General features: G+C 46.9%; 1 protein-coding gene across 1 annotated transcript in view; it reads left to right on the top strand.

Moving 5' to 3' along the window:
* The window catches only part of svilc (supervillin c), a 22,429-nt gene that overhangs the window by 4,486 nt on the left and 5,443 nt on the right, over positions 1-12,500 (top strand). The window contains exons 6-21 of the mRNA XM_042086364.1: positions 1,793-1,938; positions 2,662-2,884; positions 3,783-4,357; positions 4,667-4,757; positions 5,448-5,495; positions 5,877-5,945; positions 6,696-6,767; positions 7,494-7,792; positions 8,908-9,065; positions 9,263-9,364; positions 9,628-9,764; positions 10,438-10,585; positions 10,740-10,885; positions 11,097-11,272; positions 11,514-11,661; positions 12,495-12,500. The exon at positions 12,495-12,500 is cut by the window's right edge and continues 292 nt beyond it. Coding sequence (XP_041942298.1) covers positions 1,793-1,938; positions 2,662-2,884; positions 3,783-4,357; positions 4,667-4,757; positions 5,448-5,495; positions 5,877-5,945; positions 6,696-6,767; positions 7,494-7,792; positions 8,908-9,065; positions 9,263-9,364; positions 9,628-9,764; positions 10,438-10,585; positions 10,740-10,885; positions 11,097-11,272; positions 11,514-11,661; positions 12,495-12,500 — 2,544 coding nt within the window. The remainder of the gene's footprint in view (positions 1-1,792; positions 1,939-2,661; positions 2,885-3,782; positions 4,358-4,666; positions 4,758-5,447; positions 5,496-5,876; positions 5,946-6,695; positions 6,768-7,493; positions 7,793-8,907; positions 9,066-9,262; positions 9,365-9,627; positions 9,765-10,437; positions 10,586-10,739; positions 10,886-11,096; positions 11,273-11,513; positions 11,662-12,494) is intronic.

The raw sequence follows: 12,500 nt of genomic DNA, 5'->3' as shown, positions 1-12,500 counted from the left end.
CCCCACTTACCCACTGCGTGTGCCCCTCACTGTGCCAGAGGTAGACAGTAGTCTTTAAATGGACATTGTGGTCAGTTTGGCTTTGCATAACCTGCCTCTCACCTGTTATAGAATGAAATAAAGCATGATGTGCCTACATTCTGTAAAACATCACACTCACTAAATACTGTATGTGGACAGTTATAATGGGAGGGTCATGTGCTGTAAGGGTGTGTAACATTAAGGGATACTAGGGGAATAATAAAGAAGACATTCTTTAAGGGACAATTGAAGCAGACAGTGTCTGTAAAAAAAGAGTGTGTGTTTGAGAGAGTGTTTTAGGAAGACTGAAAGAGAGTCTGTGAGGAGTGAGGAGAAAGAGGGATAGACAGAGAGAGAGAGAGAGACAGAGAGAGTCTGTGAGGAGGAGTGGGAGAAAGAGGGATAGACAGAGAGAGAGACAGAGAGAGAGTCTGTGAGGAGGAGTGGGAGAAAGAGGGATAGACAGAGAGAGAGAGACAGACAGAGAGAGAGAGAGAGAGAGAGACACACACAGAGTCTGTGAGGAGGAGTGGGAGAAAGAGGGATAGACAGAGAGACAGAGAGAGAGAAAGAGAGAGAGAGAGAGTCTGTGAGGAGGAGTGGGAGAAAGAGGGATAGACAGAGAGAGAGAGACAGACAGAGAGAGAGAGAGAGAGACACAGAGAGAGAGTCTGTGAGGAGGAGTGGGAGAAAGAGGGATAGACAGAGAGAGAGACAGAGAGAGAGAGAGAGAGAGAGAGAGAGTCTGTGAGGAGGAGTGGGAGAGAGGGATCCAACTGTAGGTCAGGTCTGCTGTTTCTGTACCCTGCCTGGCCTTCCTCATGTTACTCCGTTGGCTCTTTGATGAGTGGGCAGTTTCGGTGTAGAGCTTGGCTGCCCCGCGGACGTCCATGCTACTTTACCTCTGCAGCTCACTGCAGTTGCATTGAAATGACCAGTGTACAGTATATGTTGATGTCTGTCCAGGCTGTTGCTTCTCTTTCAGTGTCAAGGTTTTAAAACAGTTTTGTCCTTTGTGTTAATATGTGAAGTGTATGGTTGTTTTGTATGAACCCACATCAGAGGGTAGTGAATGGGCATTATGCGGCTATAATTAGTGACATCCCTGCCATCTCTCTCTCTCTCTCTCTCTCTCTCTCTCTCTCTCCATCTCCCCCTTTTCCTCCTGCCCGGTAACGGAACACCGGAGTGTCTGGTTACACTGTGACAGGCAGAGCTGGTGTACCACTGGTTCTCATGGTGCTCTGCACTCTGGCATTCTGCTGCTGCATTGAAAAGAGTCGACATGTGTGTCAATATACATTTACATGTACAAATAATTTCATTACATGTAAATTGCTACACATAGATCCATAGATTCATGCACATATATAAATTCATAAATTGATGTGTAATATATAACATATGAGGAGCAGAGACTCACATGGCCTTTTGGTTTATTGCAGTGCACCTGAAACAGTTTACTACTGTAGTATTCTGCTACTGTCCACCTCAGTATGTGAATAGAAAGGGTTCATACAGAGAACAGGAACAGCGATTCCACATTCCAGGGTGCTGTTTTGAGAACACATTAACACATTAAGTGGTTTTGTTGTTCCTCAGGGTGTTTGCCGTTGTTTCTGTGTACTGTTGCTGTTTTGAGAACACATTTGACATTAAGTGGTTTTGTTGTTCCTCAGGGTGTTTGCCGTTGTTTCTGTGTACTGTTTCAACATGGCTTTGTGTACGTTATGGAAGTCAAGTCCTCCTTTGCTTTGCTACCTGCGTTCAGGAGCTGGAGAAGACAGTGCCCGAGGCCTCCTCTTTCCTGAAGCCTCGCTCTGCAGCCGGATCCCATGAGCGGCGAGTTCGCCGCAGCAACGAGCACCGGGCACTCACTCAGCCAATCACGTGCGAGGAGCTTGTAGTGGCCGTCAGGTGTGTGAAACATCTTTGTCTTCAGACAGATGGAAAACTCTGGTTTCAGAAATGTAAAGTCCTACAATGTATTGGTTCTACCTGTGCACTTAACACAATTTCAGTTATTTCAGTTATTTCATTAATTAGCTTATTTACCTGATTGAAGAACTGTGCTAATCAGAATCAGAAGGTATCCAATGCAGTTTCAGGATTTTTTTGCTACTGGGCTCCACCTACAGTTACAGAGTATTTGTATTGTACACAATAAATACCACTAATGGCTAACACCTTTCCCACGGAACATGTGGATTTGTTTACAAACCGGCAAAGATGATTTCTGAAGAGCCATGTTGACTGACAAGGTAATATCACAGGATTTAATACAAAATAGAAGGCTATTGCACAATTGCTGTAAAGCAATTTGTGATTCTCTGGGTCGGGGCAGAGCAAGTTGCAAGGCTGGCTCTCCGTACAGGGCTAGACTGCAGCTGCATAAGGTGCGCGATTCTTCCTATTACAACTTAGTTTATCATCAAAGCTGTTATATTAAGGTAGCAAACCTTGCGTAGGATGCCTTTAAGAAACAAACAAATAGAACAAATATGTGGTAAGACTTTTTTACTCTCTGAAACCGGAGTTTTCCACCTCAGACCGCCACAGGTAAAGCACTACACAACAACTGACCCACCCTGAGCACTGGAGGGTGAAAGCATGGTGTGTTGTCTCCCCGCTCTCACACAGCCACCCTCAGTCCGAGGAGCCCAGCGAGACACCGGCTGCCCAGGGGGAGCCGGAGGTGGAGGACGACGTGAGCTCGAAGCTGAGCATGAGCGAGAAGCTGGCTCTCTTCAACAAGCTGTCCCAGCCGGGGGCTCTGGCCAGGGAGCCGGGCTCCACCGAGGCCCCCGAGAGACGCAGGCAGAAGGGCGCGCGCTACCGCACACAGCCCATCACTGTGGAGGAGGTCAGTCTAGTGTGTGTGTGTGTGTGTGTGTGTCTGTGTCTGTGTTTGTCTGTCTACTGGAGTCATTTAGGAAATTGTAAATAGTTAACGTCATTTACTAATTGTTCCTGCTTGTCCTGATGTACAGTTTGTGTGTGTGTGTGTGTGTGTGTGTGCGTGTGTGCGTGTGTGTGTGTGTGTGTGTGTGTGTGTGTGTGTGTGCGTGTGTGTGTGGTTATAGTGTATATATTCAGCTGGCGGTCAGAAGGCTGGTTAGCAAGCAAGCAGCTTAATTAGTGGGCGGTGGTAGTGTAGTGGTTAAGGAGCTGGGCTAGCGTGCAGTAGCCTGAAAATTGTGGGTTCAATTCCTGGCTTCCACTGTTGTGCCCTTGAGCAAGGCACTTAACCCCAAGTTGCTCCGGGCACAATGTGATCCCTTGTACAGTAATATACTGTAGCTGACATATGTAAGTCACTTTGGTCAAGAAGTGTCTGGTAAATGTAATGTAATGTAATGTATGTATCTATGCAGGCAGGGAGATGGAGCTAGATGGTGCGACTTACATGTGAGTGAGAACTCTAGACCTCTAGAGGTGGAGAGGTAAACTTCAGCTCCTGAATGTGGCTTTGCAGCAGAGGGAGAGGGGAAGAGGTCAGGTTCAGGAGCAGGGTTAGAGGTTAGAGGTTAAAGTTCAAGGGTTACCGCTCCTGTTTAGGAGAGGGTAAAGGTTTTGGTGTGGGGTTAGAGTGCTTATTGTCTCAACAGTTTCAGTTTCTACTTTCAACAAAATATGATGTTCAATGCATATGCATCAAATACATTCACATACATTCATAGCATTTCTCTACGTTTTGTTGTTTGTCTGTGTATTGTGTATTTACATGACCTTGCCTCTGTGCCTGTCTGTTCTTGCTGAAGCTCCAGAAGGCCCCAGTCCAGCTGCCCACTCTGAGCCTGTCCCCACACGTCTTTGACCGGCAGCAGGCCCTGTCCACCAACCTCAAGCCCAGCGAGGTGCGCCAGACCCGGCCGCGCTCCAGCGGTGAGTGGGGCTCAAGCACGGAGCTCCGGGCCCAGCTCAGCCTGGAGCCTACTGTTGAAGACTACACCTCCCATCATGCCGTTCAGCGAGAGGTGCGGGGCATCCTTAAGAAGAGCAAGTCAGGGGGAGAGGAGTGGAGGGCCAGGCGTGCCAGTGAGGACCTTCTGACTGGGCACCAGGAGGAAGAGGAGCAGAACGGTGGGCAGAGGAGGGAGAGAGTAGACGAGAGGAGGGAGGAACCGGAGGAGAGCGAAGCCTATACGGAGAGGAGGAGGGGCGCGTCTGAGTCGGGAGAGGGAGGCGCCGCGGCGTCTGCTGCCCCCTGGAGGCAGAGGGCCAGGAAGGAGACCGCCAGAGCCCGCCGGGCCACTCAGGAGCCAAAGCCACTGGCTTGCCAGGAGCCTCCCATTCAGCCTCAACCCAGAGACACACATACAGACAACCAGGACAGGTGTGTGTGTGTGTGTGTGTGTGTGTGTGTGTGTGTGTGTGTGTGTGTTAGCCTGGGTGAACCCAGACAAACCTTTTAGCACATTTTAATGTGCTCTGCAGGTTCTGTCTAGAAAGGATCCCATTGACACCAACTTCTGAATCACCAAAAACCCAGGGTCCAGTCACTATTTGTGTGTGTGTGTGTGTGTGTGTGTGTCTGTGTGTCTTTGTGTCTGTGTGTGTATGCTTATGTTTGGGTGGGCATAATACTTGCTGAACCTTTATTGTATTTTTTGTCATTAAGCATCTTTCCCTCTCTCTCCTCCAGCAGGTTGGCTGATCATCACTCTGAGGAAGAGGAGAGGGAAGAGAGGAAGAGGAGACCTAAGAGGAATTCTGTACGCCTGGAGCCACTGCAGGTGTGGAGGCTAATGATAATTCTATACCACTACATAAGGAGGTTAATGATACACTACACTCCTCATCCTAAGACACTGCAGGACTGTTAGCATTAGCGCTAACAGTTTACCACTGTGGAAAGAGGCTAATGACACGCTACGCTCCTCATCCTAAGACACTGCACAACTGTTAGCATTAGCGCTAACAGTTTACCACTGTGGAAAGAGGCTAATGACACGCTACGCTCCTCATGCTAAGACATTGCAGGATGCTTAGCTTTAGCAATAACTCTGTATTACTGCTGGGGGAGCTTAGTAGCACATCACACTATTCTCATTTAGATACTGCAGGTCAGGACTATTAGCTTGCGTGGCTTCTCTGAGCGTGAACAGTGAGGTGTAAAGCCAGTCTCAAGCTCTTACATCAGCTGTGACTGTGCCATTGATCTGTGGAGCTTCATCCCCTTGGAGAGAGATTAGCAGGATTTCTGGAGGGAGGATGGCTGGTTCTCTTCTTAAGGACACAGGGAGCCGGGCAGCCTTACGCCCCAGTGACCAGTAGCGTGTCCCCAGACACTCTCTCAATCCCTCATATGAGTAGGATGCTTTGACTCAGGAAATGTGTGTGTGTGTGTGTGTGTGTGTGTGTACCTGATCTCGTATTACTCCCACTCACTCACCTTGTTTTTCTTTCTTGTGCTGCCTAAGTAGACAGAGAGTGAAACTACCCATAATGCATCAGCCCGCCCTCAATGCTGGGTAAGAGTACTGTTTTAGCCATTGAAGGATGACAGTGTGTATGTGTGTCTATTGTGTTGTATTATTTGTGTCGAATATTACTTTATGTATGGTGTACTGTATACTCTATGTACTTTGTTTGACTGAGTGAATGAATGAGTGGATGAGTGACTGGTAATGTGTGTGTGTGTGGTGTGTGTGCGTGTGTGTGTGTGGTGTATGTGTGTGTGTGTGTGTGTGTGTGTGTGTGTGTGTGTGTGTGTGTGTGTGTGTCTGGTGTATGTATGTGTGTGTGTGTGTGTGTGTGTGTGTGTGTGTGTGTGTGTGTTTCCATCCGATTGGGTCTCTGGTATGGCTCACCCCTGCGCCACATGTCCTCTCTCTCCTGCCCTCTCGCTCCAGGAGCCTGTGTTCTCCTCTGTCTATTCCCCCCCTGTCACCACTCCTCAGTATGTCATGTGCTTCAACCAGGTGAGCGTGTGACAAGGGCTCGTGGCCGTGCCTATGCATGCATGTGTGTGTTGGAGCATGTCACACACTCCTGCATGCCCACCCTTCACTGCCTGAGACCCTGGGGTCTCGGGACCATCGTGCGCTTGCACTGTTGTCAGAATATATTGCTTATTATGGTGCTTCCAACTGGCTTCATGTGTTTGTGTGCGTGCATGCATGATTGTGTGTGTGTGGGTGTGTTAATCCAACTGTGTGTGTTATGTGTGTTTACTGTGTGTCTGTGGTGTATGTTGTTATGGTGTTTCCTATGTATCAAAGGTAAGGGTTTGAAGAGTTGAGAGGGTTTAGCTTCAGACCAAATGAGCCATCGTCATCATCTGTTCTTACTGTAGTTATATTGTTTTATTGCTTGTTCATATGATGCATGGCCTCTTTAGATGAAAAGCATTTTATTGTGAGTTTCAGGTTATATCAACCGAATTGGGTTGTTTTCATTAGATTTATTTCTACTTAATTACAATTGCTACACAATGCACAATGGAAAAAGCATGTTTTTAAATATCTGTAAAAATGGAGATATCTGTGTTTGCAAATTAATTCTTCAAATACAGTTGTGCAACAGTTGATGAGGATGAAACAGTCACTTTTTTGCTGTCGTTTGTGTCGTTTGTACCTGTTTATGGTCGCTGGTGTTTGCCTTCTTGAAGTTGGGACGCATGCTAAATGTGGCCTCTGTCTCTGTCTTCTCATCCCTCATCCATCGCTCAGACTAACCTGTCATATGAGGCGCAAGAAGTGTGCTCCACCCAAGCCCCATCTCAGCCCAGTTGGAGGAAGCAGGTGGATCCCATCTCTCCACTTCTCTTGATCTCTCCTTTTTCCATCTCCTTATCTCTCCTCCCTCTATCTCCTCCTCCCCTTTCTCCATCTCTACTCTCTCTCTCCATCTCTCCTCTCTTCATCCTCTCATTACCTGCCTTCTCTCTCTCTCTCTCTCTCTCTCTCTCTCTCTCTGTCTTTCTCACTCCCAGTCAAATTGTTGTCTCCCTGATTTCCTCTCTTTCTTTGCCTCTATTCTTGTCTTCATTATATTGTATTCTTGTATTGTAATCTATTCTTGTCACAATATATCATTGTATATTGATTGTTAGCCCAGTGAAATGTCACCTTTGCATAGCCTACTCTTACCTCAGATCTGTTCAGTCAGTGAAGTGTCACCTTTACATAGCCTACTCTTACCTCAGATCTGTTCAGTCAGTGAAATGTCACCTTTGCGTAGCCTACTCTTACCTCAGATCTGTTCAGTCAGTGAAGTGTCACCTTTACATAGCCTACTCTTACCTCAGATCTGTTCAGTCAGTGAAATGTCACCTTTGCGTAGCCTACTCTTACCTCAGATCTGTTCAGTCAGTGAAATGTCACCTTTGCGTAGCCTACTCTTACCTCAGATCTGTTCAGTCAGTGGTGACCTACTGTATGTTGTGTCCATATCTTGCCTCTGTCTTCTGTCACTGGTGTTACATGGTTGATGTAGCTCTAAAGTGATGGGGATTGTGCTTATTGTAGACAGTGGAAGTGGACTTTGCCCAGACAGATGTGCAGACCGAGACGCAGACGCAGACGCAGGTGCAGGCCGATGCGCGGGTGGAGGAGCAGACAGAGGAGCAGAGGGACGTGCAGACGTCTGCGCAGGCTGCCAGCCCAGGCCCCACTGCTCCGTCCCCCCTGGAGGCTGCACCAGCAGCAGCAGCGGCCTCTGGGTGCGCCAAAGAGGTCATGACCTCTGGCGCCACGCCCGGCTCGCCGAGCACCTGTGCAGACGCGGAGCAGGACCTCAGCTCGCTGTGTCAGACCAACACACCAATGTGGGTATGCGTGTGTGTGTGTGTGAGAGAGAGAGAGAGAGAGAGAGAGTCTGAGGAGGAGTGGGAGAGAGGGATAGACAGAGAGAGACAGAGAGAGAGAGAGAGAGAGAGAGAGAGAGAGAGAGAGAGAGAGAGAGTCTGTGAGGAGGAGTGGGAGAAAGTGGGATAGAGAGAGAGACAGACAGAGAGAGTGAGAGAGAGAGAAAGAGAGAGAGAGTCTGTGAGGAGGAGTGGGAGAAAGAGGGATAGACAGAGAGAGAGAGAGAGAGAGAGAGTCTGTGAGGAGGAGTGGGAGAGAGGGATCCAACTGTAGGTCAGGTCTGCTGTTTCTGTACCCTGCCTGGCCTTCCTCATGTTACTCCGTTGGCTCTTTGATGAGTGGGCAGTTTCGGTGTAGAGCTTGGCTGCCCCGCGGACGTCCATGCTACTTTACCTCTGCAGCTCCCTGCAGTTGCATTGAAATGACCAGTGTACAGTATAAAGTACCAGTATGTTGATATGAGAGAGAGAGTAGCAAGAACAACTGTATGTGGACTGATGTGTAAGTATGAGAGTTGTATGAGATGGTGCAGTGTTTCCCATACATTGACTTATTTGTGGCGGCCCACCACAATATCAACATTGACCACCACACAATGATTTTCCAGGTTGTACTAAATTGTGCTTAAATCTGGTTAGAATCATAACCACGCTGCACTAATTTGTTAAAAACTGTTGCATTCGAGTTAATTCTGCAAACCTACCACCACAAATATAATTCAATTCTGTGGGAAAAACACTGTGGTGTATGCGCATCTCTCATAATTTCATTATGGGCAAATTCATTATTTTGTACATCTTTGATATCATTTTTGTGCTGATGTTTTATTGAGTAGCAGCATTGTAGGGAATGCATGTGTTTGTACACTCACACTCACACTCACACTCACATGTGTTTTCTCTCTGTGTGTGTTTTGTGTGTGTGTGTGTGTGTGTGTGTGTGTGTTTTGTGTGTGTGTGTGTGTGTGTGTGTTTGTGTGTGTGTGTGTGTGTGTGTGTGTGTGTGTGTGTGTGTGTGTGTGTGTGTTTTGTTTGTGTGTGTGTGTGTGTGTGTGTGTGTGTGTGTGTGTGTGTAGTCTGTCATCTGCAGTAGCAGAGCACAGACGTTCAGTGAGGCCCTCTCGCCGGACTCAAGGCTCGCGGAATCCTTTACGTGCACTAGCTGCCCGTGACGATGTTCGCCAGGACTTCAACGAGCCCCAAGACAACGGGGCTGCCGAAGAAGCCAATAGGAGTGAGCGTTTCGACACAGATACATTTTCTTTGTCCATTTTTATCCATATTATTTGGCCATCATTTGACATGTCTGTTGTGCCCTCTAGTGGTTAAGAACTGTAACTCATCTTCAAGTGATGCCATTGCTGTTGAAACAACAGGCATCAACACAGTGCCCTACAACTCACTCATGCTCATGTCTGTTGTGCCCTCTAGTGGTTAAGAACTGTAATTCATCTTCAAGTGATGCCATTGCTGTTGAAACATCAGGCATTAACACAGTGCCCTACAACTCACTCATGCTCATTCAGGTTAAAGGTGAGATCTCTGCTTGTTTGAAATAAAGAGAAGTGAGAAGGCAGATAGAGATGCTGACAGAGCTAATGTCTATGTAGTTTAATTTATTTAGTTCAATTTCACACCTTTGTCTTTAATTGCTTTTTCTTTCATAAGGCTTTGAATACTAAGGAAGGTTCTAAACATGTTATAGTTTTAAAATAGACAAGAGTTGGACTCATTTCTTCTTGAGGATTCTGGGAGCTGTAGTTTGGTGACCGGTAGTTGTCTGTTTGTTGCTCCAGGCTGGCGGCAGGTGCAGGTGCTTGTTGTGGAGCCGACAGCCCGGTCTCTGAATAGCGGAGACTGCTTCCTACTGGTGACGCCGCAGCACTGCTTCACATGGAGCGGCCGGGCAGCCAATCCTGCCGAGAGGGCAAAGGTTAGCGCCGCAGAGTACCTCTCTCTCTCTCTCTCTCTCTCTCTCTCTCTCTCTCTCTCTCTTTCACTCTCACTCTCTCACTCTTACTCTCACTCTCTCTCTCTCTTTCACTCTCTCTCTCTCTCTCTCTCTCTCTCTTTCACTCTCAGTGAAAGAGTGAGTGCGACAGAGATCTCCTGAGCTAGCGGAGGAACAGTTTATGTGAGCACGTACAGTGAAACTGAAAGAAAGGGGGCTGATGTTGCACATACATATTGATATTAGCAAACAGGCAAAGACATTTGTGGAGCACAACATAGATTCCCGTTTGCTCAACTACAAGTTTTTTTGTGCTCGTGTTTCATTTTTCCTCAAAATATAATTTGTGTGCTCGGTCAAAATATTTTTCTGCGCTCAAATTGTGCTATTGCTCGCTCATAAAAGTGGAACAAATGTAACTCCATACACTTGCATTGTTATTGAGCAGATCTGTGTGCATTTAGCAGCACTGATGATTACAGAGAATTGTATGGCCTATAATGATGATTTGTAGTTAGCAATATTAGCTGTTAATGGTTGTTACTGATGGTTATAGCACATGTGAATTGGTAATATTTGCTGGTGTTTGCTGGTGCAAAATGTGTTTGCTTACTGCTTATTTATTACCAAATCAATTTCATTTGTAATGTTACAGGCCTCTGAGATGGCCCTCATAGTCCAGAGCCAGAGGGACCTGGGTTGCCAAGCAACTCAGGTCATCCACCTTGATGAGGGAGTGAACAGTGAGAGTTCTCAAGCTATGGAGTTCTGGAACCTCCTAGGTGGAAGAGCAGAGTATTTGGGTGAGTGTCGGTTGTCTACAGGGCAGCATTGGTCTTTTCATCAAAGAGTACATGTGCGGGTACACGTGCATCACGTGTGTGTGTGTGTGTGTGTGTGTGTGTGTGTATGTATGTGTGCGTGTTAGTTAACCAGCGTCTCTGGCCCTGACTGCAGGTGCGGGTGGCCCTGAGGAGGACGAGCTGTTTGAGAGCGCGCTGGTGGAGTCCAACTGTGTGTACCAGCTGGCAGAGGACCGGCTAGTGCCTCACGAGCAAGGCTGGGCCACAGCCTCACACGTCGGCCTACTGGGCTCCACTCAGGTACGCGCACCTCTATCTAACACACACACACACACTAGAGCAGATCCACCTCTCTCTCTCTCTCTCTCTCTACTGCCCCCTGGTGGACAACTGTGGTGCTATGGTGAAAATGAGACAAACCTACCCTGCTCATCCATTCTATGCCAGATACAGATTGTGAGCGTTTTTATGCTCACACCATGTGTACGTCCTGCTCTTGCTCCTCTCCCAGACTCTGCTGTTTGACTTTGGGAGTGAGGTCTACCTGTGGCATGGGAAAGACGCTACCCCAGGTGACCGCAAGGTGGCGCTGCAATTGGCTCAGCAGGTGTGGATCGGAGGGTATGACTACAGAAACTGCAGGGTCAACCCCTTGGACCCTTCAGCTATTAATGCACATATACCCAGGTGAGTTCTTTTAATAATACACAAATACAATCACACAGACACACAGACACACACACACACACACACACATACATACACACACACACACACACATGCACTACATACTTCATTAACTCACACAGTAGTTGCAGGAGTCCTTCTGCTTCTGTCCTTCTGTTTATTTAAGCCAGTATGGGGGACCATCAGGGACAACCATGTCATGCCATGTTTTGCAATGTCATGTTTTTGTATTTTTGTTCAGGCTGGGTGTTGGGCGCCCTACCTGGGCCCTTCTGGGTCGTCTGTTTGAGGGGGCAGAGACGGTGCTGTTCAGGCAGAAGTTTGTGGACTGGCCCGGCACAAGCTCCAGCAAAGAGGACATCAGTACCCCCACTGTGGACACCTCACAGGTGATGAGAGCCATCAGTACCACACACCCAGACTAATTGTAGTAGAATCCTCTATTTAATGTCAAATTGAGAGCACTGGTACAAACAATACAATAATAGACATATGACAATAGGACACCATGATAAGCTCTTCAAAAGCTTAGGGGCCCAGAACCACTAAACATAAAATAATACATACACTATGTAGCACTATGAACCAATAAATGTATCTAAAATATCTTGAAACTGAGGGGAGGACCCATCTAATACAAGTTTACGGACAAACCCTTACATATGAAAGAGAGCCTTAAGCACTTATTAGCCTAAAGATAAATGTCATGTATGACATTATAGGGAAAGTTATTAACACTTCTAATGTTAGGAGTGTATGCTAAACAATATGCTATCAAATTTTTGTTTTCGAAACACATGTTTGGGGTAGGTAAATTCCAATCTTATTTCAGTGTTCTTTTTCAGTTTGACAGCCTTTGATCCCTTCAAATCTGTTAGTCCGTCCAGGCCATTTTAGAATTTATGGTTTGTCTCCAAATAAACAATATGTCGTTTCCTTTCATGCCTTCTTTGCTTTACTAGACAGTAGGGAGATACATGAGAAAGCTGCTTTTACTTGCATGACTTTTCAGGAGTAATGAAGTAATGAACTGTAAGCGTACCAACAAATGACCCACGTCTACAGAGTGTTACATATAGAAATGTTGGAAACGATGGGGAAGAAAAACAGAGTTTCAAATCGAGAGAACATGTAATTCTGAAGATAGGAACTGTTGGAGGTGTTTATGAATGAGATGTGATTGGTGGACCCCCTAACCTCCCATACCCATGTCTTTACTCAGCGTGCT

The sequence above is a fragment of the Alosa sapidissima genome, chromosome 3 (genome assembly GCF_018492685.1).
Source record: "Alosa sapidissima isolate fAloSap1 chromosome 3, fAloSap1.pri, whole genome shotgun sequence".
NCBI classification, from domain to species: Eukaryota; Metazoa; Chordata; class Actinopteri; order Clupeiformes; family Clupeidae; genus Alosa; species Alosa sapidissima.
This window is presented reverse-complemented; position numbering and strand designations above follow the sequence as displayed.